Source organism: Mustelus asterias, chromosome 9 (genome assembly GCF_964213995.1).
Source record: "Mustelus asterias chromosome 9, sMusAst1.hap1.1, whole genome shotgun sequence".
Taxonomy (NCBI): Eukaryota; Metazoa; Chordata; class Chondrichthyes; order Carcharhiniformes; family Triakidae; genus Mustelus; species Mustelus asterias.
The window spans coordinates 64,506,698-64,531,631 of record NC_135809.1 but is presented as its reverse complement, the minus strand read 5'-3'; the positions used below and the strand labels follow the sequence as shown (position 1 = coordinate 64,531,631).

General features: G+C 43.3%; 1 protein-coding gene across 5 annotated transcripts in view; it reads right to left on the bottom strand.

Moving 5' to 3' along the window:
• The window catches only part of braf (B-Raf proto-oncogene, serine/threonine kinase), a 119,896-nt gene that overhangs the window by 76,254 nt on the left and 18,708 nt on the right, over window positions 1-24,934 (bottom strand). For all 5 annotated transcript variants that reach the window (XM_078220290.1, XM_078220287.1, XM_078220288.1 and 2 more), the window contains exons 3-4: window positions 23,366-23,623; window positions 11,067-11,170 (exon numbers count right to left, since the gene is read on the bottom strand). In XM_078220290.1, coding sequence (XP_078076416.1) covers window positions 11,067-11,170; window positions 23,366-23,623 — 362 coding nt within the window. The remainder of the gene's footprint in view (window positions 1-11,066; window positions 11,171-23,365; window positions 23,624-24,934) is intronic.

The following is a 24,934-nucleotide window of genomic DNA, read 5'->3' as shown; positions in this document are numbered from 1 at the left end:
TCGGTCTGTCTTGTGTGTGGGCAGGACATACCTAGGGATGGTGATGGTAGTGTCTGGCACATCATCTTTAAGGTATGATTCTGTGAGCATGATTATATCAGGCTACTATGGGACAGCTCTTCTAATTTTAACAAAAGCCCCCAGTTGGAGAACTTTGCTGGGTTATAAGGCTGGACATGCTGTTACCATATCCATATCGAGGTCGATGCTGGGTGGTCCATTCAGTTTCATTTTAAAAAAATTTTGGAGCAGTTTGTAGAGGGCATTTAAGAGTTAACCACATGTAGACCAGGTAAGCATGACAGATTTCCTTTCCCAAAGGATAACAATGAACCATAAGACACTTCTAAGGTCGACCATAACGAAGACCAGCTTTTCATTCCAGATGTTTGTTGCTTGAATTTAAATTCTATCAGCTACTGTGGGGATTTGAACCCATGTCCCCAGAGAATTAGTCTGGGCCCCTGGATTAATAGTCCATTGACATTATCACTATGCCAATATCTTCTGCAAGAGCCAGACTTTTCAGTAGTAAAGTTAGAAAACTTGCTAAACTCTGAACAGATGCAGTACCTAATTATCTGCAAATGTTATCTGGCTTCTGATCATAGGATGTGCAGACCCAGCTTCATACGCCTAGTAGGTCAGGTCAAGCAGCACTGGCTCCACCCAGGAGAAAGTGCATTTGTAACGGGAATCTCTCAGTGGCATTTCAACCTGTCCATGTATCGCAGTGGGATTAATAAGGTGCACAAAGCATCTGACCATTGACAAAGGTTTCATATGTAACCTCACTTTGCTTTAAAGTGATAAACATACAACACAGGCAACCTACAATGAGCAGAGTTTAGCAGAGTTGCTTCCTGTCCCAGTAACACCATTTGCATTCAGATTTCACACCTCTGCTTTATACCAATAACTTTCAAATGACCGCTGCAAGCTTCAGACCAAGTCATATACTCATGAGCTCAAAGCACAATTGCAAAATACATGGTCCTTCCACAATTCATCTCAGGTGAGTTAGCAAAGTGCTGGTCTCGCAAATATACACTAGCCATTGAATCATTCAGGCACAGGAGGCTGCCATTCAGCCCATCAAACCCATGCCACCTCTTTGTACAGCAATTCAGTCAGTCCCATTTTCCCACTATTTCTGCAAGCATCCACCCAATTTCCTTTTGAAATCACTCAACATCTCTGCTTCCACCACCCACGCAGGCAGTGAGTTCCAGATGGATTCTCACCATTTCTGAACAGACAGCAAAGCGAGTAATGGGTTGTACACCTAGAGCAGCTGTTTTACAACATTATGTCAAAGTAACAGAGGGGATAGCTTGATTGATGTACATGAACTTTCAAAGGGAGTTTGACACAGTACAAAATAATTCCTCAAGCAAAATTGAAACCCATGATATTCAAGGGAGCAGTGGCAATGTGGATAAGAAATTGGCTGAGAGAGTGAAAACAGACCATAGCGGTGTAAAACTGCTTTTCAGGCTGGAGGCTAGTATACAGTTGCATTCCCCACAGGTTGGTATTGGGACGAGGCTCTTTTTGATACATATTAATAGCCTTGGGCATAAGAGACATAATTTAAAAGTTTGCCAAGGAAATGGAATTTGGAAATGTAGTGAACAGTAAGGAAAATAGTTACAGAAGGACATAGACTAGTGCAACTGGCTGACACAGTAAGAAGTCTCACAACACCAGGTTAAAGTCCAACAGGTTTATTTGGTAGCAAAAGCCACAAGCTTTCGGAGCGCTGCTCCTTCGTCAGGTAAGTGGGAGTCCGAAAGTTAGTGGCTTTTGCTACCAAATAAACCTGTTGGACTTTAACCTGGTATTGTGAGATTTTTTACTGTATTTACCCCAGTCCAATGCCGGCATCTCCACATCGTAATTGGCTGACACAAGGCAGAAGCAATTTAACACAGAGAAGTGTGAAATGATGCATTTTAGTAGGAAGAGTGAAGAACAGAAACATTATTTTATTTATGTAGCATATGTAAAGTGCCTAAGCCAAGATGTTTCTTCTGGCCCTGCTGTGTTGAGTGCAGATACGTCTCTGCTGAGTCTGTGGATTGGACACTCTTCTATGATATGCTGCATAGTTTGTTCCTTCCCATATAATGCCCCATTTGTGAAGATTGGCCAAGCAGGGGCTGTGGTTGGGCTTGAACCTGTTGAGGGTGGACCACTTTTTTCTTGGAAGGTTGAAGCTAGGCAACTGTTGGGTTGGGTTTGAGACCAGGTACTTGTTTGTCATGTCCAATGATTCCCATTCATTTGTCCAGGTGGAGTCTGTGTTGAAGTCCTTTGTGGGAGGGTTTTTCACATCGGCTTGCTTGATGGGAGTTGTACCTTGGGTGGGCTGAATAGATCGGCATGAATTGCGGGTGGGAGGGGGCATTGTGAACTTTTAACTTTGTGCAGCAACATAAACTGATTAAATAATTTTAAAATGGGTGCAGAGACCTGGGCGGTGGGGTGTTAGGGCATGGGGTGTAGTATGGTGGTGTAAGTACACATACATTTGAAAATGGAAGGAGCAGCTGAGAAAGCTTTTGAAAAAGGATAAATATCTATAGATATTTATCTATAGAGGGAATGAGTACAAAAGCAAGGAGATTTTAAGACCGGAAAATATAGGAGCAGCCTCCTGCCTTTTCTCCATAACCTTTGATCCCCTTACCAATCAAGACCCTAACTATGTCTGTCTTAAATATACCAAATGACCTGGCCTCCATAGCCTTCTATGGCAATGAATTCCACAGATTCATAACCCTCTGGCTTAAGAAATTCTTCCCCATCGTGGTTTTAAAGGGTCTTCCCTTTACTTTGAGGTTGTGCCCTCGGATCCTAGTTTCTCCTACTGATGGAAACATCTTTCCCATGTCCACTCTATCCAGGCCTTTCAGTGTTCTGTAAATTTCAATGAGATCCCCCCTCATCCTTCAAAACTCCACTGAGTACAGACTCAGAGTCCTCAAAAGCTCTTCGTATGTCAAGCTTTTCATTCCTGGAATCATTCTTGTGAGCAGCCTCTGGACCCTCTCCAAGGCCAGCACATCCTTTCTTAGATAAGGGGCCCAAAATTGCTCCCAATACTCCAAATGTGGTCTGACCAGAGCCTTATAAAGCCTCGGCAGTACATCCCTGCTTTTGTATTATAGTCCTCTTGAAATGGATGCTAACATTGCATTTGCCTTCCTAACTACCAACTCAACCTGCAAGTTAATCTTAAGAGAATCCTGAACTAGGACTCCCAAGTCCCCTCGTGCTTCCCATTTCTGCATTCTCTCCCCATTTCGAAAATCGTCTACGCCTCTATTCTTTCTATCAAAATGCATTACCTCTCAATTTCCCACATTGCATTCAATCTGCCACTTCTTTGCCTACTCTCCTAACCTGTCCAAATCTTTCTGCAGCCTCCCCACCTCCTACATACTACATGTCCCTCCACCTATCTTTGCATCATCTGCAAACTTAGCCACAATGTCCTCAGTTCCTTCATCTGGATCATTGATGTATAAAGTGAAAAGTTGTGGTCCCAACACTGATCCTTACAGAACTCCATTAGTCACTGGCTGCCATGCTGAAAAGGACCCCTTTATCCCCACTCTCTGCCTTCTGTTAGTCATGATGTGGAGATGCCGGCGTTGGGACATCGGTGAACACAGTAAGAAGTCTCACAACACCAGGTTAAAGTCCAACAGGTTTATTTGATAGCAAATACCATAAGCTTTCGGAGCGCTGCTCCTTCGTCAGATGGAGTGGAAATGTGCACATTTCCACTCCATCTGACGAAGGAGCAGCGCTCCGAAAGCTTATGGTATTTGCTACCAAATAAACCTGTTGGACTTTAACCTGGTGTTGTGAGACTTCTTATTCTGTTAGTCAGCCAAACTTCTATCCATATTAGTAACTTGCCTCTAACACCATGAGCTCTTATTCAGCAGCTTCCTATGCGGCACTTTGTCAAAGACCTTCTGGAAATCCAAGTAGATATTTCCATCTGCTCGTTCTCTCTTCAAAGAATTCTCACAGATTTGTCAGGCATGACTTCCCCTTGGTGAAGTCATGCTGATTTTGCCCTATTTTACCATGCACTTCCTGTACCCTGAAATCTCATCCTTAATAATAGATTCTAAAATCTTACCAACAATCGAGGCCAGGCTAACCGACCTATAATTTTCCCTCTTTTGCCTCCCTCCCTTCTTAAACAGGGTGTTACATTAGCGATTCTCCAATCCTCTGGGACCCTCCCTGATTCCAGTGAGCCCTGAAAGATAACCACTAACGCCCCCACAATCTCTTCATCTATCTCCTTCAGTCTCTGGGGTGTAGTTCATCTGGTCCAGGTGATTTATGCACCTTCAGACCTTGCACCTTCTCCTTTGTAATGGCTACCATAATCACATCTACCTCCTTGGTCTCTTAAATTTTTGGTATGTTACTGGCATCTTCCACCATGAAGATTGATGCAAAGTATCTATTCAGTTCCTCTGCCATTTCTTTGTTCCCCATTACTACTTCACAAGCGACCCAATGTCCACTCTTGCCTCTCTCTGACCCTTTATATATCAAAAATAAATTCTCTCCTCTCAAACCGCAGGGTGAATTCTATCGTATTATGGTCACTGCCTCCAAAGGGTTCCTTCACCTTAAGCTCCCTTATTATGCTGAACCATCAGTGGTTAGGTTCCAGCTGGGGTATTGTGGCCATTTCTGGCACCACATTTGTGAGGGCACAGATGACATTTACTAGAATGGTATCAGGAATGTGGGACTTTAACCATGTGGAGACTAGAGAAGCTGGGGTTCTCATTAAAGCAGAGGTGGTTAAGATGGCATTTGACAGAGGTGTTTAAAATCATGAAAGGATTTGACTGAGTAAATAAGGAGAAATTGTTCCAGTGGCAGAAGGGTTGGTTACCAGAAGGGAGATTTATGAACACCAGGTGTGAGGTGAGGAGAACTGTAACAAGTTATGATCTGGAATGGACTCTCAGAGGAAGGTGGAAGTAGGTTCAATAATAATTTTGCAAAATGAATTGAACAAACACTTGAATTGGAAGCATTTGAGGATATTGCTGCAAAAGCCAACATATATCATCCATCTTTAACTGCCTTGGCAAGGTGGCGGAGAGCTACCTTCTTGAAACATGGCAGGCTGTGCAGGAAAGGCACTCACACAATGCTGTTAGGTGGAGATGCTGATCCAGATATAATAAAGGAATGGCATTAGATGTCCAAATTAGAATGGTTTGTGACTTGGAGTTGATGACATTCCCATGCATCTGCTGCTCTTGGCTGTGTCCCAACATTCCTGGTTCAATGAAATACTCAAAAAAAATGAACTGATATCTCAGCTGGTAGTTTAAAGATCCTACTGTGCACAACATGGCTGCAGTAGTTAGCTACATAACAAACTCTTCAAAGTGACCTTTTATATACGAAACTACAATATTTCATATATACCAACTTTTACAGATGCATCATAAAAAGCATTCTTTCTGGTTGTATCACAGCTTGGTATGGCTCCTGCTCTGTTCAAGACTGCAAGAAACTACAAAAAGTAGTGAATGAAGCCCAGTCCATCACTCAAACCAGTCTCCCATCCATTTACTCTGTCTACACTTCCTGCTGCCTCAGAAAAGCAGCCAGCATAATTAAGGACATACTCTCTTCCACCTTCTTCCAAAAGTCTGCGTACATGTACCAACCGACTCAAGAACAGCTTCTTTCCTGCTGCCATCAGACTTTTGAATGGACCTCCCTTGCATTAAGTTGATCTTTCTCTACACCCTAGCCATGACTGTAACATTACATTCTGCACTCTCTCCTTTCCTTCTCTATGTACGGTATGCTTTGTCTGTATAGCACGCAAGAAACAATATTTTTCACTGTATACTAATATATGTGACAATCAAAATGTTTGCAGAGCAGAAGAAGCCATGTAGCTTTTTGCAAGGGCACTCAGATAGTCCTCCACCCTCTTTCTTGAACCATGCAGATTTTTTCTCTTCAGATAATTACCCAACTCTCTATTGAAAGTCATGATTGAATTGCTTCCCAGCACACTCGGGCCGTGCACGCCAGATCCTTTACCACAAGCTGCATAAAACAGCTTTCCATGCCACCCCTGTTTCTTTTGCCAACTATCTTATAATCATGTCCTTTGGTTCTCAACCCCTCTGCCAACAGGAACAAGTTTCTCCCTATCCATTCTGGTTAGACACCTAATGATTTTGAAAGCCTCAATCAAATCTCTCAATTTTTTCTTTTCTAAGGAGAACAATTTTAGCTACTGCAAACCAAGTCCCTCACCCCAGAACCATTTTCATAAAAATCTTTTGCACACCATCTCTTCACATCCTTCTAAAGTGTGGTGCCCAGAACTGAAGCCAAACCAGTGTTGTATAAAACTTCACTATAACCTCCTTGCTTTTGTACTGTGTGCCTCTATTTATCAAGCCAAGGATGTGCATTTTCTTGCAAAGCCAGAATTTATTACATCCCTAATTTTTAAAATTCCTTTTCACAAGATGTGGGTGTTGCTGGCTAAATCAGCATTTCTCTTGCACATCCCTAGTTTCCCTCGAGAAGATGGTGGTCAGCTGTCTTCTTGAACCACTGCAGCCATGTGGTGTAGGTACACCCACAGTGTTGGTAGAAAGGGCATTCTAGGATTTTAAATCAGCGACCATGAAGGAACACTGATATATTTCCCAGTCAAGATGGTGAGTGGCTTGGAAGAAAATTTCCCTTGAACCGAGTGGCTTACTAGGTCATTTCAGAGGGCAGTTAAGAGTCAACTACATTGCTGTGGGATCTGGAGTCACACGTCCAGGCCAGACCAGATAAGGATGGCAGATTTCCTTCCCTAAAGGACATTTACAACATTGACAGTTTCATGGACACTACTGTTAAGATTAGCTTTCAATTTCAGATTTTATTAACTGAACTTAAATTCCACCAGCCGTCATGGTGGGATTTGAACCCATGTCCCCAGATTACTAGTCCAGTGACATTCCCACCACACCACCATTTCCCATTATACCTTATTAACCACTTACTCAACCTACCCTGCAACATTCAAAGATTTGTGAGCATATACCCCCAGTCTCTCTGTTCCTGCATTCCCATTACATTTTACCCTTTTTAAAATCATATCAAATCCCTACAGTGCAGAAGAGACTATTCGGCCATCAAGTCTGCACCGACTCTCATGACAAAGTATCTTACACAGGCCCTCTCCCCCACCCTATTCCCCATATCCCCACACATTTCCCATGATTTATCCACCTAACCTACACATCTTTGGACTGTGGGAGGAAACTTTGATTTTGATTTGTCACATGTATTAACAGTGAAAAGTATTGTTTCTTGCACGCTACACAGACAAAACATACTGAACATAGAGAAGGAAACGAGAGAGTGCAGAATGTAGTGTTACAGTCATAGCTAGGGTGTAGAGAAAGATCAACTTAATGCCAGGTAAGTCCATTCAAAAGTCTGACAGCAGCAGGAAAGAAGCTGTTCTTGAGTCGGTTGGTCCGTGACCTCAGACTTTTGCATCTTTCTCCCGATGGAAGAAGGTGGAAGAGAGAATGTCCGGGGTCCTTAATTATACTGGCTGCTTTAACAAGACAGCGGGAAGTGTAGACAGAGTCAATGGATGGGAGGCTGGTTTGCATGATGGATTGGGCTACATTCACGACCTTTTGTAGTTCCTTGCATTAATGGGCAGAGCAGGAGCCATGCCAAGCTGTGATACAACCAGAAAGAATTTATATTGCTTCTCCTCATTCTTCCTACCAAAATGCATCACTTCAAACTTCTCTACATTAAATTTCATCTTGTTGCATACGTCCATATGTTCCACAAGCCCATGCCCCCTTGAGGTTTATCACCATCTTTCTCACAGCATTTCCAAGTTTTGTGTCATACTTGACAACACTAAGTAAACCTTTTATTTAATAGCAGTGAAAATCAGCTGACTGAAGCAGGAGTTAGAGATGATGGGCTGCAGAGAGGGCTCATATGCTGAGAACTAACTGGTTGAGTACTTCACAGGTCAGGCACAGCCATGCCAACGGGTAAGCAAATTTTGCTTCGGGGATTGAGAAGTAGAACATGCTGAAATATAGAAAGTAAGTCAACATCAGAAAGAAAATGCATCCTCCTCGGATGGAGGCCAGCTTTCACCACACAATGTTTTCCTTTCAAATGCCTACTGACATATGGCGAATTCCCTTTGCATCTGTCCCTCAGTATCCAGCACTCCTTACAATGCAAATCTGTCCAAATGCCCCTCTGCGCAACTGAAGGTTTCATCTGATGATGTCTTATTGATCCAATAATTGAATAAGGACAATGACATAACTTTGTTTGAGCAGCCAGGTTTGTCTCACAGCATAACTATCACACCGAACCATCACTGCAAGCGGGATGGGACTGGACTCATTGCAACAGCTGAGGGAACAGATGGTTCTCAGCCACCTTCATTTTCAGGCACGCTTAACTAACAGGATTTCTGCATGCTCCTCACTACTGGCACACAATGATTTGCTTGCTATTTATACATGTTAATTCTAGTGAATTTTGTCTGCTCCACTTGCCTTGTACCTGCTAGAATGGGCTGCGTGGGTTAACATTCTTTTGAGGGTCATTCATACTCTTGGTGAGTAGCCAGCTGTCAGACACCCCAGCTAATTTCCCTTTCTACCGAAGTGCAAGTTGCTCCTCAGTGATACAAACTGGGAGTCTGCTTTCTTTAGAAAGCAAAGAAACACAAAGTCTGTATTTATATAGCACCTTTCATGCAATAAAACATCCCAACATGATTCACAGGAGGGTTACAAATACATAAAGGAAATAGTAGGGCAGTTGGCCAAAAGCTTGATTAAAGGTTTTAAGTTTTTAAAAGAGGGTCACAAAGGAGGAAAAAGAGGTAGAATGGCAGAGCGGTTTCGGTAGACAGTTCCAGCTCAGGGACTCTGGCAGCTGATGGCACCAATGGTGGATTGATTAAAATTAGGGAGGCTCAGGAGACAGAGTGTAACTATCTAAATGTGTTGTGTGCTTGAAAAGATGGTATAGGTACGGAAGAGAGAGGTCTTATAGAGAGATTTAAATTTTTCAATCTTATAAATTGAGGCATTACTCAACCACGGGCGAATATAACTCAGCAAACATGGTTGATGGGTGAACTGGACTTGGAGCAAATAAGAACTGGGCAACAGAGGAGGTCATTCTTACAGATGGTAGAATGTGGGGAGCTAGCCAGGAGAGCTCTGGAATTGTCAACAAAGGTTTCAACAGCAGATGAGTGAGGCCGAGGTAGAGTCTGATGAAGTTACGGAATAGTCTTAATGATAGCATGGGTTTGTGGTTTGAAGCTCAATGTGGAGTCAAGATGACAATATTACAAACAGTTTGGCTCAGCTTCAGACAATTGTCAGCGAGAGGAATGGAGTTGGTGGCTAAGGAATGGAGTTGGTGGCAGGGACTGAAGACAATGGCGCTGGTCTTCCTGGTTATTAATTCAGAACCAGTGGAGGAAGGTGGAGTGATAAGCGTGTCAAAGGCTGCAGACATGGAAGGTTGCTTTATCTTTATCACAGAGACATGACAGTGATTGAAAATTCCCATTCCCGTTTAATCTGGAGTTTACATTACTCACACCCGCTCCAAAGGGAAGGTTGATTTAAATGAGTTACTTAACTAGAATAATAAGCAAAGAACCAGAGGACAAGCACAAAGTGCTCATGTATGATTGGAGATGAAAGCATATAGGTGTGTCAGACAGCTAGAGACGATAGTAGGATCAGTGTCAATGGACCACTAGAAAAGGGACCAGATCAAAAAGAAGAAGATTAGGAATTGAAGAACTATCACACGACTTGACATATTATAGGAAAGGGGCTCCTTAAAATAGGGAGGAATGTAGATTAAACAGTTGGTGGTGAGGGAGGATTTGTGCTTTAGGTCTCTGGATAGAGTAGTTTTGATAGGCTGAACGGTCTTCCTTTGCACTACAGACTTTGCTCCTAGATTGCAGCTCTTTAAAGTTTATAACAGAATATCCTCAAAATAAAATCCCTCCACTGTGAACACAAAATAAAGACCAAAAAACACATTACCTTCTGAAAAATCCCAGCAGTCCTGTCATAAGACACAAGTCAAATAAACAAATGTCTCAGGTGGAACGGCAATGTATATCTACTATATGGATTGCAAGGTCCCTTCTCCAATTAACAGTCTACAATGAAATATCCAGGCTGAAAAAAGATGCCTACAATTGCGATCAGTGCCATTCGCACAAAGGTGCCATTAAGTACCACATTTCTGATCTTTAGCCTTTGTTGAGAAAGATTGTGTGCACAGATAGCAGTGTTAGACTCAACCCAAGATCAGGTCCAGCTATGATGCTCTCCTTGGTGACATAATTTGTCTAGGCTTAAAGGTGAAGGTCTTGGGCAAGGCACCAGGGACAGTAGACCAACAAGAATCGACACTTGCAGGAAATGAAAGAAACCCAAGTGAAAAACTGAAAATGATATTCTGCAGCTCGAGATTAAATGAAGCTCATCATTAATACCTCATTATTATTCAAGGTGAGATTGATTAAGGGTGGCATGGTGGTCCAGTGGTTCGCACTGCTGCCTCACGGCACCAATCTAATGACTAAGAGAACACTAATCTCACTAACTACTAACTGAGGGAACACTAATCTCAGTAACTGCTAACTGAGAGAACAATAATCTCACTCGATACTAATTGAAGGAACATTAAACTCAATGTTAACCGTGGTAGCACTGACCCTGACAACTACTAATTGACGTAATGCTGATCCCACTAACGAGAGCTAAATTGATTAGAATTAATCTTCTACCTGCATATCCTGGTAACTATTTAAAATAACCTCATACACATAAGGGCTAGAAGCCTATCAGAGCTCCAGATTCTCAATGTCACTCATCAACAGAGATTTCTCCTGCCCCAAGCCCAGAGCCAGCAGGTTCCCTCACCAGCTATAAGTTCCTCAGTATGCTACTCACCCATCCTGTGTCCTGTAGACTGCACAGCAGTCTGCCGTCAGCCCCCTCATCATCAGAGCTTTCTTCAGGCTGTCTCTCACAGTCACCCCACACCGTGCTGGGACCTAAAAAAGGCAAAAGACATTAAGTACCCAGCTCTGACTAAGAATCATGCAAACTCAAAACATTAGCTCTGTTCTCCCTCCACAGATCTGCTGAGATTTTCCATCATTTTCTGTTTTTATTTCAGATTCCAGCATCTGCAGTAATTTGCTTTTATATTAAGTACCCAGTGTTTGGCACTGGCTACTATTCCACTCACAAACACCGTCCTGAGTGGAAGATCTCCAGTCTCATTTCAGAATGTCTATTGACATTGTTGTGTTAGACAAGACTGCACTTGGTGACAACACTATTCCCAGGCAAAATGGAAATCATTACTTCTGTCATTCAAACCTGGAGACCTCATTGCTGTGGATTATTTACAAACAAATTCCGTAATTAAACTTAGTTTGTTGCGAAATACATCCTGCCGCAAATCTCACCACACGTCCAACTCGCAGCTTGACCAGAGTGGTGTAAGAAAAAGGTGAGGCTGAGTTCATTCAAGACATATGATCGATCCCATCCCATTCACACAGCATGTTGTGCACAGTCATTATTAAATCTTTCAAAGAGGACTTGGGTTTGCCCACTACCATGTAGAGCAGGCATGCACCCTGACCTGTGCTAAGTTGACATGCAACCCAGTTACAAGTAGGGTGGTTATGTCCCTCAGTACATACAAATGGGCATGCAGCCTGGGTTGATGTGCACTCTCATACACGGAAAATGATATTTCCCCTTAGCCAAAGGTAACAAACCCACCAAAACTCAGCTAAGGTCCACTGATTCAATAAACATTATGAGTGCAAGCTGGAGCCCTGCAGTCTGCATGGCTTGCTTACACACAACCTTTAGCAGAACATCCATCACCTGAAGAGTCACACTAATAATTATTAGCCTTCTAACATGGAGATTGGTACAATGCTTTCATGCTGAATAGAGAATCTGGTGAACTGGTGCGATGACAATAATCTCTCCCTCAATGCCAACAAAACGAAGGAGATTGTCATCAACTTCAGGAAGTGTAGTGGGGAACATGCCCCTGTCTATATCAACGGGGATGAAGTAGAAATGGTCGAGAGCTTCAAGTTTCTAGGTGTCCAGATCATCAAAAACGTGTCCTGGTCCCACCCATGCCGACACTATAGTTAAGAAAGCCCACCAACGCCTCTACTTTCTCAGAAGACTAAGGAAATTTGACATGTCAGCTACAATTCTCACCAACTTTTACAGATGCACCATAGAAAGCATCCTTTCAGGTTGTATCACAGCTTGTGGCTCCTGCTCTGCCCAAGACTGCAAGAAATTACAAAAGGTCATGAATGTAGCCCAATCCATCATGCAAACACTTCCTGCTGCCTTGGCAAAGCAGCCAGCATAATTAAGGACCCAATTCACCCCGGACATTCTCTCTTCCACCTTCTTCCATCAGGAAAAAAGTACAAAAGTCAAAGGTCACGTACCAACTGACTCAAGAACAGCTTCTTCCCTGCTGCCATCAAACTTTTGTATGGACCTACCTCGCATTAAGTTGATCTTTCTCTACACCCTAGCTATGACTGTAACACTGCACTCTCTTGTTTCCTTCTCTATGAATGGTATGCTTTGTCTGTATAGCGCAAGAAACAATATTTTTCACTGCATACTAATACATGTGACAATAATAAATCAAATCAAAATTTGGCTCTACTTTGACCAGAAGAAAATGTATCTTCTGTAACAGAAGGAAATGGCACTAAAAAAAAATCAAAATAAACCTGCAGAGAAACCTTAACTAAAGATGCCACGGCTTACCCTGGAAGTTATATCAATGGGGATATTATTCTACAAAAGGGCTTAGATCAGCAATTAACCAACAGACACCTTTCTGCTTCAATACACTAAAGCCAGGCCCCATTAATTGGAATGCAAATATCAGTGGTAACATTGGGTGGACAATAAAAGGGTTTGACCAACTAACATCAAGGGTCACACTCCACTTAATAGATTAAAGACATTCCGTTGGAGCTGCCAACGGGCAGCTGCACAAAGAGCACTGGGAGAGATGGCTGATCAAGGTTACTGGTTAAATCTCATCCAAAAGATGGCAGCTCCGATAGCGTGGCTAGCATCTCTTCAGTACAAAACTACAGTGTCGGCCTAGATTTTGTGCTCAAGCCTTGCGAGTGAAGCCTGAGCCCACAACCTCCTGACTCAGAGGACAGCATTTCAACTACCAAGGATTAAATCAGTAGAAAATGTTGGGGTTGCCATGCTTCCCAATGCAATGTTTTGGGAAGGCAGAATTTGGGGAAAGATGCACATCAGCCGATTGCCAGAATCCTGAGTTATGAATAAAGAGTGGAGATATCAGGGATCTTGAAAAATGGTGAATGAGCAGTTACGTCATGGAACTCTACCCAAAAGATTTAAATGATTAGAAAAATTAATTTGAAGCACTACATCAGACGATGACAGTTGCATATGGAGATACTAGCCATCAGGACAGACTTCTGGGCAGGGCAGTGGAATCTAAATCTTGGGGCTCAGAGTTCAAAGCCCTAATGTGGGATGGGTATTGACTAATGATCAGATAGAATTGCAAAAACAATAATGCCAATCTCATAGAATGACAAGATTGTTACAATGCAGAAGAAGGAGGTCATAATGCCCACTGTGTCTGTACTAGCTCCCCAAATGAGCAATTCTCTCAGTGCCACTCTTCCATCTTCTCTCCACAAACATGCACTTTCTTCCTTTTCAGATAATAGTCTAATTCCCTTTTGAAGCTGCTTCCACCACACTCTCAGAGCAAATCAGACCTTAGTCACTCACTAAGTTTTTCATGTCACCTTTGGGGCGGCACGGTAGCACAGTGGTTAGCACTGCTGCTTCACAGCTCCAGGATCCCGGGTTCGATTCCCGGCTCGGGTCACTGTCTGTGTGGAGTTTGCACATTCTCCTCGTGTCTGCGTGGGTTTCCTCCGGGTGCTCCGGTTTCCTCCCACAGTCCAAAGATGTGCGGGTTAGGTTGATTGGCCAGGTTAAAAATTGTCCCTTAGAGTCCTGGGATGCGTCGGTTAGAGGGATTTGTGGGTAAAATATGTGGGGGGAGGGCCTGGGTGGGATTGTGGTCGGTGCAGACTCGATGGGCCGAATGGCCTCCTTCTGCACTGTAGGGTTTCTATGTTCTATGTCTTCTATGTTAACTAATTATTTTGAATCTGTACCTTATCGTTTTTGATCCTTTCATGAGTGGGAACAGTTTCTTCCCATCTACCCTGTCCTGATTCCTACCTTCATAATTGAAGTTTCTCATCCCTGGAACCATTCTCATGAATCTGTTCTAAACTTTCTCTTCAATACCTTCACATCTTTCCTTAAGTGCGCCGCCCAGGACTGGACACAAAGCTCTAGCCAAGGCCGAATTAGCATCCTATACAGATTCAACATTCCTCTTGTAGTCTGTGCCCCATTAATAAAGTCCAGAATGTTGCACACCTTTATCAACCATGCTCTCAACCTGTTCTGTCACCTTCAATGACTTAAGCAGATCAGTGATGGGTGGAATTTAACTCTGAAAAGTGCAAGTGATACACTTTGGAAGGAGTAACAAGACAAGGGAGTATTTAATCAATGGCAGGACATTAGGAAGCTCAGAGGAACAGAGGGATCTGGGAATGCTTGTCCACAGATCCCCGACAGTAACAGGAGGGTAGTTAAGAAGGCATTCAGGACGCTTGCCTTTATCAGTTGTGACACAGATTATAAGAGCTTACATTGGAGCTGTACAAAACTTTACTCCAGCTGTGGTCTAACTATTGAGTGCAGTTCTGGTCGCCTCACTATAGGAAGCATCTGATTGCACTGGAGCGGGTACAGAGGAGATTCACCAGGACGTTGCCTGGGATGTTTTTTTTCCCAGAGCAGAGAAGGCTGAGTGGGGGCCCTGATTGAAAGTGTATAACATTATGAGAGTTGTGAACAGAGTGGATAGAAAGCAGCTGTTCCCCTTCCTTGAAGGTCAATAATGAGAGGCCATAATTTTTATGGTGAATTAGAGGTGATTTGAGAAAAAACTGTTTCACCAAGAGGGTGATGGGAGCCTGGAATGCACTGCCTGGAGAGTGATAGAGGCTTGAAACCTCACAACCTATAAGAAGTACGTACGTAGATGAGCACTTGAAATGTCATAACATTCAAGGCTATGGGCCAAGTACTGGAAAATGGGATTAGTGTAGATTTACTGTAGTTTTGTCAGTGCAGATTTGACGGGCCCAAGGGCCTCATCTGTACCCTATGACTCTATAAGCACATATATACCCACGTCCCTCTTCTCATGCATCCTCTTTAGAATGTGCCCTATATTTTATATTGTCTCTCTATTTCTTCTAAGAGAATTGTTCATTTGGAAAACCGATGCAGACATGATGGGCCAAATGGCCTCCTTCTGCACAGTAACAATTCCATGATTCTGTGAGAATTGCATTATTGTGTTCTTGCCATTGTGTCTAATGGTAGCCAAGTTCCGCGCACATGAGGACGGCCTCAACTGGGATCTTGGGTTCACGTCACACTACGTGTAACCCCCACCATTTGGCCTGGGCTTGCAAAATCCTACGAACTGTCCTGGTTTGAGGTAATTCACACTTCTTTAATCTGTCATTATCCCTCTCTCCACTCGCATTGTCTGTACCTGTAAAGACTTGATTACCTGTAAAGACTCACATTCCAACCATTATCTTGCAATTGAGTCTTTGTCTATACATGCCCCTTTTGTGAACTCCACTCACCTGATAAAGGAGCAGTGCTCCGAAAGCTTGTGATAACAAATAAACCTGTTGGACTTTAACCTGGTGTTGAGACTTCTTACTGTGTCCACCCCAGTCCAACGCCAACATCTCCACATCATTGTGTCTAATGTTCATTTGTCCATGGCCATCCCACATCATGACATTGAACTGAAAGGTCTCTCAAATTTTGGATCCCACTGTCCCATTCCTCATTCTTCCCACCAAAATTAATTACTTTACAGTTCCCTGCCCATTCCACCAACTCGCCCAAGTCTTTTTGAAGTTTCACACTACCCTCTGCACAGTTCACAATGCTTCCAAGTTTCATATCATTTATAAAATTTGAAATTGTGGCCTGCCCATCCCACATCATGGCACTGAACTCTTTGAAATGAATCCCAAGTTTTCAATCCAGAGAAGTGCGAGGTAATGCATTTAACAAGGCAAGAACTGCACAATAAACTGGAGAATACTGAGTACAGGGGAACAGATGGACCATAGAGTCCACAGATCCATGAAGGTGTTTCCTTCAGTGGGAAGATTAATAACCAGCGGGTGCAAATATAAAGTAACCTGAACAAAAGATTAGAGGGGAATGGAGGATAATTTTTTCACCCGGAGATTGTAGGGGTCTAGAACTCTCTGACTGAAAGAATGGTAAAGGCAGAAACCATCATTGCATTAAAGCAAAATACTTACATGTGTATTTGAAGATTTGTAATTATGGACTAAGAGCCGGAAATTACGCTGGATAACTAATTTTCAACCCTTGCAGACATTTACTACTGCAAATCTTGTGTGTTTCTAAATCTTGTGTGCTGAGGATCGCAGTTATATAGCAAGGGTACAATTAATAAAAGACAAAGTTCAAAGCGTGAGGTAAATAAGGTTGGATGCACTTCTGGTTAGAATAAGTAAATTCAAGCACACAAGTATTCTCTCCCTCTACCAGTCAGTGGATGGTCAAAAACAACACGTATCTATATAGTGCTTTTAAGGTAGCTAAGGGTCTCAATCCACTTCACGGAAACAGAAACAATATTTGAAGCTGGGCCATATTAGAATGTATGAGGAAAGATGGCCAAAAGTTGATTCAAATAGGTAGGTTTTAATATAAATAGGTAGGTTTTAAGAAGCCTCTCAAAGAAAGGGAGGGGGGTTAGAAAGCATTAGGGAGCAAGATGATCAAAAGGATGAAAAGACAAATGCTAAGAGGTTAATGCAGGAAATGAAAGAAGGTGAATCAACCCGATTAAGGAGGCAGGGATTTAAATTACAGCTCAATATTCATAGTTTGTTTTGTGGTGTGAGGAAAACTGGGGAAGAGCAGACTTCAATGAGGCAAGAACGGAGCTGGGCCCGTTAGACTGGAATGATATGTTTGCAGGAAACACTGTAGTTGAACAATGAACCATCAAAAAGATGATGGTTTGGGCACGTCATGGTAGGGCAAACGAAAAGATAGAGCAAACAAATCCAGAGCTCACTGGGTGCAAACGAAGATAGAAATTAAGATAAAGAAGAAAAAAAAGTGCGTTTATGACAGGTGTCAGGTAGAAAATTGAGAACCGAGGGGAACACAGAAGGTTCGGAGGGGAGGTTAAAAAAAGTATATTAAAGAGAAGAGAAACTATGAGAAAAGATTGACAGCCGACATAAAGGTGAATCCCAAAGTCTTCTGTAGGCATATAAAGAGTAAAAGGGTGCTAAAAGGAGTAGGGCCGATTATGGACCAAAAAAGGAGGCAGGGGCATGGCTGAGGTATTAAATGGATACTTTACCAAGGAGGCCATGGCGACAGAGGAGGGAACTCTGTCACTAGAAAGTTTCAAAATTGTTGACTATTGGTATTCAAAATTGGCAAAGCAGTAAGATCAGATATGATACATCCAAGGGTATTTTGTTTCAGTCGTTTATGGGACGTGGGTGTCACGTCCATCCCTATTGTCCATCCCTAATTTAAGAGTCAAACTGTGGATCTGGAATCACATGTAAGCCAGACTAGGCAAGGATTTCCTTTCCTGGATGACATTTGTGAACCAATCAACAATGGTTTCATGTCATTAGACTTTTACATAGAAACATAGAAAAACTACAGCACAAACAGGCCCTTCGGCCCACAAGTTGTGCCAAACACATCCCTACCTTCTAGACCTACCTATAACCCTCCATCCTATTAAGTCCCATGCACTCATCCAGGAGTCTCTTAAAAGACCCTATTGCGTTCGCCTCCACCACCACTGACGGCAGCCGATTCCACTTGCCCACCACCCTCTGTGTGAAAAACTTACCCCTAACATCTCCCCTGTACCTACCCCCCAGCACCCTAAACCTGTGTCCTCTCGTAGCAGACATTTCCACCCTGGGAAAAAGCCCCTGAGAGTCCACCCGATCTATGCCTCTCAACATCTTATACACCTCTATTAGGTCTCCTCTCATCCTTCGTCTCTCCAAGGAGAAAAGACCGAGCTCCCTCAGCCTATCCTCATAAGGCATGCCACTCAATCCAGGCAACATCCTTGTAAATCTCCTCTGCACCCTTTCAAATCTTTTCCACATCCTTCCTATAGTGAGGCGACCAGAACTGAGCACAGTACTCCAAGTGGGGTCTGACGAGGGTCTTATATAGCTGCATCATTATCCCCGGACTCCTAAACTCAATCCCTCGATTGATAAAGGCCAGCACACCATACGCCTTCTTAACCACCTCCTCCACCTGCGGGGCCGATTTCAGAGTCCTATGGACCCGGACCCCAAGGTCCTTCTGATCGTCTACAGTACTAAGAGTCTTTCCCTTTATATTGTACTCCTTCATCCCATTTGACCTACCAAAATGGACCACGACGCATTTATCTGGGTTGAAGTCCATCTGCCACTTCTCCGCCCAGTCTTGCATCCTATCTATGCCCCTCTGTAACTTCTGACATCCCTCCAGACCCCACCAATCTTCGTGTCGTCGGCAAACTTACCAACCCATCCCTCCGCTTCCTCATCCAGGTCATTTATGAAAATGACAAACAGCAAGGGTCCCAGAACAGATCCCTGGGGCACACCACTGGTGACCGACCTCCATTTAGAAAAAGACCCATCTATACCCACTCTCTGCCTCCTTTGGGCAAGCCAGTTCTGGATCCACCGGGCAGTAGCCCCTTGGATCCCATGCCCTCTCACTTTTTCTAGAAGCCTTGCATGGGGGACCTTATCGAACAAATTTTAATTCCAGATTATTTTATTGAATTCATATTTCACCACCTGCCAAGGTGGGATTTGGACCCAGGTCCCCAGAACATCACCCTGGATCTCTGGATTACTAGTCCAGTGACAATAACACTACATTGCCTTGCCTTGATATTGAAGGAAGTGAAAATGGAAATTACAGAGGCATGGCCATAATCTTGCAGTTTCCTCTAGATTCAAGTTCAAAGTTTATTTAAATTGTCACATGTAGGCTTACAATAACACTTCAATGAAGTTACTGTGAAAATCCCCTAGTCGACACATTCCGGTGCCTGTTCAGGTACTCAAAGGGAGAATTTAGCATGGCCAATGCACCTAACCAGCACGCCTTTCGGACGGTGAGAGGAAACTGGAGCACCTGGGGGAAATCCACGCAGACACAGGAAGAATGTGCAGGTCCGCACAGACAGTGACCGAAGCCGGGAATCAAATCTGGGTCCCTGGCACTGTGAGGCAGCAATGCTAACCACTGTGCCATCCCACAGGGTGGTGCCAGAGGACTGGACAATTGCAGACAATACACTTTTATTCAAAAAAGTTTGTACGGATAAGCCCAGCAATTATAGACCAGTTTAACTTCAGTAGTGGGAAAGCTTCTAGAAACAATTGTTCAGGATTGAATTAGTAGTCACATAGAAAAATGTGGGTTGATTGGAAGAATCAGCATGGATTTCTAAACGGGAAATCGTGTTTAACTAACTTGCTGGTGTTTTTTGGAGGAGGTAACAGGGAGCGTCGATGTTGTTGGTGTGGTGAACATGGACTTTCAAAAGGCATTTGATACTCTGCCAAACAACTGATTGTGAGAAAAGTTATAGCTCATGGAATAAAAGGGATACAACATAGGTACAAAGTTGACTGAGTAATAGAAATCAGAGAGTAATGGTCAATGGGTATTTTTCAGGCTGGAGGAAGATTTATAGTGGAGTTACCCAAGGGTTGATATTGGAACCTTGCATTTCCTGATATATATTAATGATCTAGATCTTGGTGTGTAGGGGACAATTTTAAAGTTTGTGGAAAGCACAAAACATGTAAGTATTGTAAACTGTGAGGAGGGCAGTGTAAAACTTCAAAAACACAGACAAGTTTGGTAGAGTGGGCAGAGAAGTGGCAGATGAAATTAAATGCAGAGACGTGTGAGGTGATGCATGTTGGTAGGAAGAAAATAGGCATTTAATATAAAATAAGGGATACAATTCTTAAGGGGATGCAAGTGCAGGGTGATCTGGATGTGTATGTGCATAGATCATTGAAAGTAGCAGTTAGTAAAGCACATAGTATTCTGGGTTTTAATAACAGGGACATAGAGTACAAGAGCAAAGAGTTAATGATGAACAAAGAACGACAAAGAGAACAAAGAACAATACAGCACAGGAACAGGCCCTTTGACCCTCCAAGCCCGCGCCACTCCCTGGTCCAAACTAGACCATTCTTTTGTATCCCTCCCTTGAACTTATACAAGGACTAGTTAGACCTCAGCTGGAGTAGTGTACACAGTTCTGGGTGCCATATTATAGGAAGGATGTGAATGTATTGAAGAGAATGCCAAGGATGAGAAATTTCAGTTATGAGGGTAGATTGGAGAGGTTGGAGCTGTTCTCCTTGGAGAGAAGGCGTTCGAGAGGAGATTTGATAGAAATGTTCAAAATCACGAGGGAGCTGGACAGAGTAGACAGGGAGAAACTGTTCCCGCTCATAAAAAAATTAAGAATGAGTGGGCACAGATTTAAAGCGATTTGCAAAAGCAGCAAATGTGACAGCAGGTCTGGAATGAACGAGCTGAAAGTGTGGTGGAGGCAGGTTCAATCAAAGCGTTCAAGAGGGCATTAGATGATTATTTGAACAGAAACAATGTGCAGGGGTATGGGAAAAGTCAGGTGAATGGCACTAAGTCGTCATACTCCTTTGTAGGGCTGATGCAGGCACAATGGGCTGAATAGCCTCCATTGTGATTCTGCGAAATGTCATTTTAATAACATTAGCAGTCTTATTGCAGCGATGAATCCCTGTAATCTTAACAGCACCTGCACTTAGAAACCCTACAGTGCAGAAGGAGGCCATTCGGCCCATCGAGTCTGCACCGACCACAATCCCACCCAGGCCCCACCCCCACATACCTTACCCACTAATCCCTCTAACCTACACATCCCCAGGACTCTAAGGGGCAATTTTTTTTAACCTGGCCAATCAACCTAACCCGCACATCTTTGGACTGTGGGAGGAAACCGGAGCACCCGGAGGAAACCCACGCAGACACGAGGAGAATGTGCAAACTCCACACAGACAGTGACCCGAGCCGGGAATCGAACCCGGGACCCTGGAGCTGTGAAGCAGCAGTGCTAACCACTGTGCTACCGTGCCGCCAAACTTGCAGATTGGAAGTGGAAGGCTCCAGGCCTATTATCAGTATTTCATTAGGTTGGAGAATGTAAACCACAACCCACCAACATCCTTACCCTTGTGCACATCTACTCCTTGCTCATCTTGTTGGCCATTAACTATGCTGGATACCCTGCTGCTGCCAATCCTCCCATTCCATCTCAATAGCTCCAGTGTAGTGAATCTCTTCACTCTGCAGCGGTCCTGCTGGGCTGTGCCCTAGCAGCAAGAGCCAGAAGTGATGTTTCCATTTAAATACACAACTCTGAGGCAAGTGGGATATGGAGGGAGAAGGGCTCCTTTCACAATCTTTGGCAGTATTATTTTGTTTAGAGGGAATCCCCAAAAGCTGACCTGTACATAAGACAAGCCAACCCACCAGGCAGTTACCTCGAGGCTTAAACACAAATATATGCAGTGTGCTCAAAGTGTGAGTGAAATAAAGAAGTACTCATGAACAAAACTATGACTCAAGATCCAAAATCAGTTTTGAAATTTTTTTTTTAAACCATTTTTCATCAGGAAGGGGATGGAAAACTGTGTTGGCAATAGATCAGCAAACTGAACCTATGGGAGGCACATGGCACATTTAGTGTGGTACACCAGGTACAGGAGTAGGGGACACATTTAATAGTGTACATGAATAGGGGATGCATGTGACAGAACACACCAGATACATGATCATGTGAACTGAACTTCACAAAATCACAGGACTGTTAGAGCAAAGGAGATAGCTATTCAGCTCGTGAGCTCTCTAAATGAGCAATTCACTTAGTGCCATTCTCCTGTCCTTTGCCCGTAACTCTGCACATTTGTCCTTCTCAGATAACAGTCTAATTCCCTTTTGAATGCTTTAACAAATCTGCCTCCACCACACAATCAGTGCAGTCCAGACCTTAAGCAACCATTGTGCGAAAATTCTCATATTGCTTTTGCTTCTTTTACCAGTTACTTCAAATCTGTGTCCTTGCTTTCACAGAATCCCTACAGTAGAGAAGGAGACCATTTGGCCCATCAAGTTTGCACCTACTCCCCAACAGAGCATTTTACTTGGGGCCCCATCTCCGTAGCCCCACTTATTTACCCCTCTAATGCCTGTAACCTACACATCTTGGGACATTAACGAACTTACCATGCAATCTACCTAACCTGCACATCTTTGGGAGGAAACCATGCAGACACGGGGAGAGAGTGCAAACTCCACACAGCCAGTCACCCAAGGCTGAAATCAAACCTGGGTCCCTGGTACTGTGAAGCGGCAGTGCTAACCACTGTGCCACCATTCTCAATCCTTTCACAAGTGAGAACAGTTTCTTCCTATCTATTCTGTCCAGATACATCATAATGTTGAATTTCTCCATCAAATCTCCTCTCAGCCTTCTTTTCTCCAAGGAAAGCAGTCCTAACTTCTCAAACTTATCTTCAAAACCTATGTTCCTTATTTCTGGAACTGTACCCATGAATCTTTTCCGCAATCTCTCCAATGCTTTCACATCCTTCCTAAAGTGTGGTGCCCAGAACTCGACGCAGTACTCTAGCTGAGGCTGAACAAGTTCACTATAATCTTTCTCATGTACTCTATGCTTCTATTGATAAGGCTAACTTAGGAAAATTAAATAAACAACCTTTAAGCAAGAGCTCCCTGTGATTAGGAATTACAGTAGTTGCAGGTAGATGTTAAGGAAATATATTTGTATTATGTCCACAAAGGTCCACAATACAAATTACCTTATTATTTTCCAGTCTTCATGAACTTAGGACCACTTGTTGGCCTGCAGCTGTTCCTCAGAATCTCATGTCACTCCCTTCACTGTTTTTACTCACCACAGTTCTCTGTTTGTTGGGCAGGAAGACTCGAACAATGGGTTTCTGAGGCGATTTGGGGTTGGCTCTCGAACTGTCACTTGGGTTCTGTAAGAGGTTTGAAGAGTTCGGAGTGACAGAAAGATGTGTGCAGGGCTCCATCAGTTCTGTCAGGATGGGATTAGTGTTTGGGAACTCCGTATCATTCCCCATGGACTCCAGCAATTGCTGTTCTCGCTGCTGCAGTGCATCCAGCTTGCTTGTGTACTCTTCATATGCCTGGAAAAGAATTCAGAGTGCAAGCTACTTAGCAATTAAAGAGTGAGGCGCTTTTGGCATGTTCACATATCCATCTTTATTAATAGTTCAGAAATGAATCATTTGAGCACACGTTCAATTAAACTTCAGTTGACAGCATGCAAGTTTAAGAATATACTATCATATATTGTTTGTTAAGTATTACTTTAAGGCCTTAAACCATCACATTAAACCTGTGCAAATTGTTCTAAATCACAGAATTATTATGGCAGAAAGAGACCATTTGGCCCATCATGTTGGCACTGTCTCTGTATATGAGCATTATGACTTAGTGCCATCCCTTAGCCTTTTCCCTGTACCCCTGCACATTGTTTTTATTCATATACTCATCTAATGCCCTCTTGAATGCCTGGCCTCCACCACACTTCTAGGCAGTGTGGCATTCCAGACCCCAGCCACTCGCCTTTTCTCACACAGGCTCAGTACCACTTAACCAGGGAGACAATTAACAGCTATAGAATCATGCAGCACAGCAGATCATTCAGTACATTGTGCCTTTGGAAGAGTTATTCTATTAGTCACCCCCTTGTTCCCTACACATAGCCCTGTAAATGTTTCCCCTTCAATCACTCAACGAATTCTGGAACTGTACCCATGAATCTTTTCCGCAATCTCTCCAATGCTTTCACATCCTTCCTAAAGTGTGGTGCCCAGAACTCGACGCAGTACTCTAGCTGAGGCTGAACAAGTTCACTATAATCTTTCTCATGTACTCTATGCTTCTATTGATATTGAAGTTATTACACCTTCTTCCATCACCCATTCAGGTTTGTAATGCAGATCATAACTACTCTCTGAATAAAACAAACATTTTCATATCTCCCCTCTGGTGCGTTGGCCTGTTACTTAACATCTGTGGCCTCTGATTCTGATGTTAGTGGAAACAAATTTGCACTTATTCAAACCACTAAACATTGCTATTAACTCTCACCATGACTTTCTCGGCTCTGAGGAGAACAATCCCAGCTTCTCCGGTGTCTCCACACAGCCAAAGACCCTTGCGGTAAACTTCTCAGATTGTGAAGCAATGACGATTGAAACATGGGTGCACTCTCTAATGACACAGTAGATTACTAAATCTCTGATATCACAGCAGTTTGGGGCTGCTACAAGTTCTTCCACAGCCTCTGGGCTGTGAGGGTGAGGGAGGTACACGAGTGTGTAAAAAGTAATGAATTTAGCATAAGATTGTCGGAGACGGTTCTTGGGCAAACTTTCCACCAACATTTGCAGGACAGCCGAAGAAATTAGAGCCTATGGGACAGGGAGGAA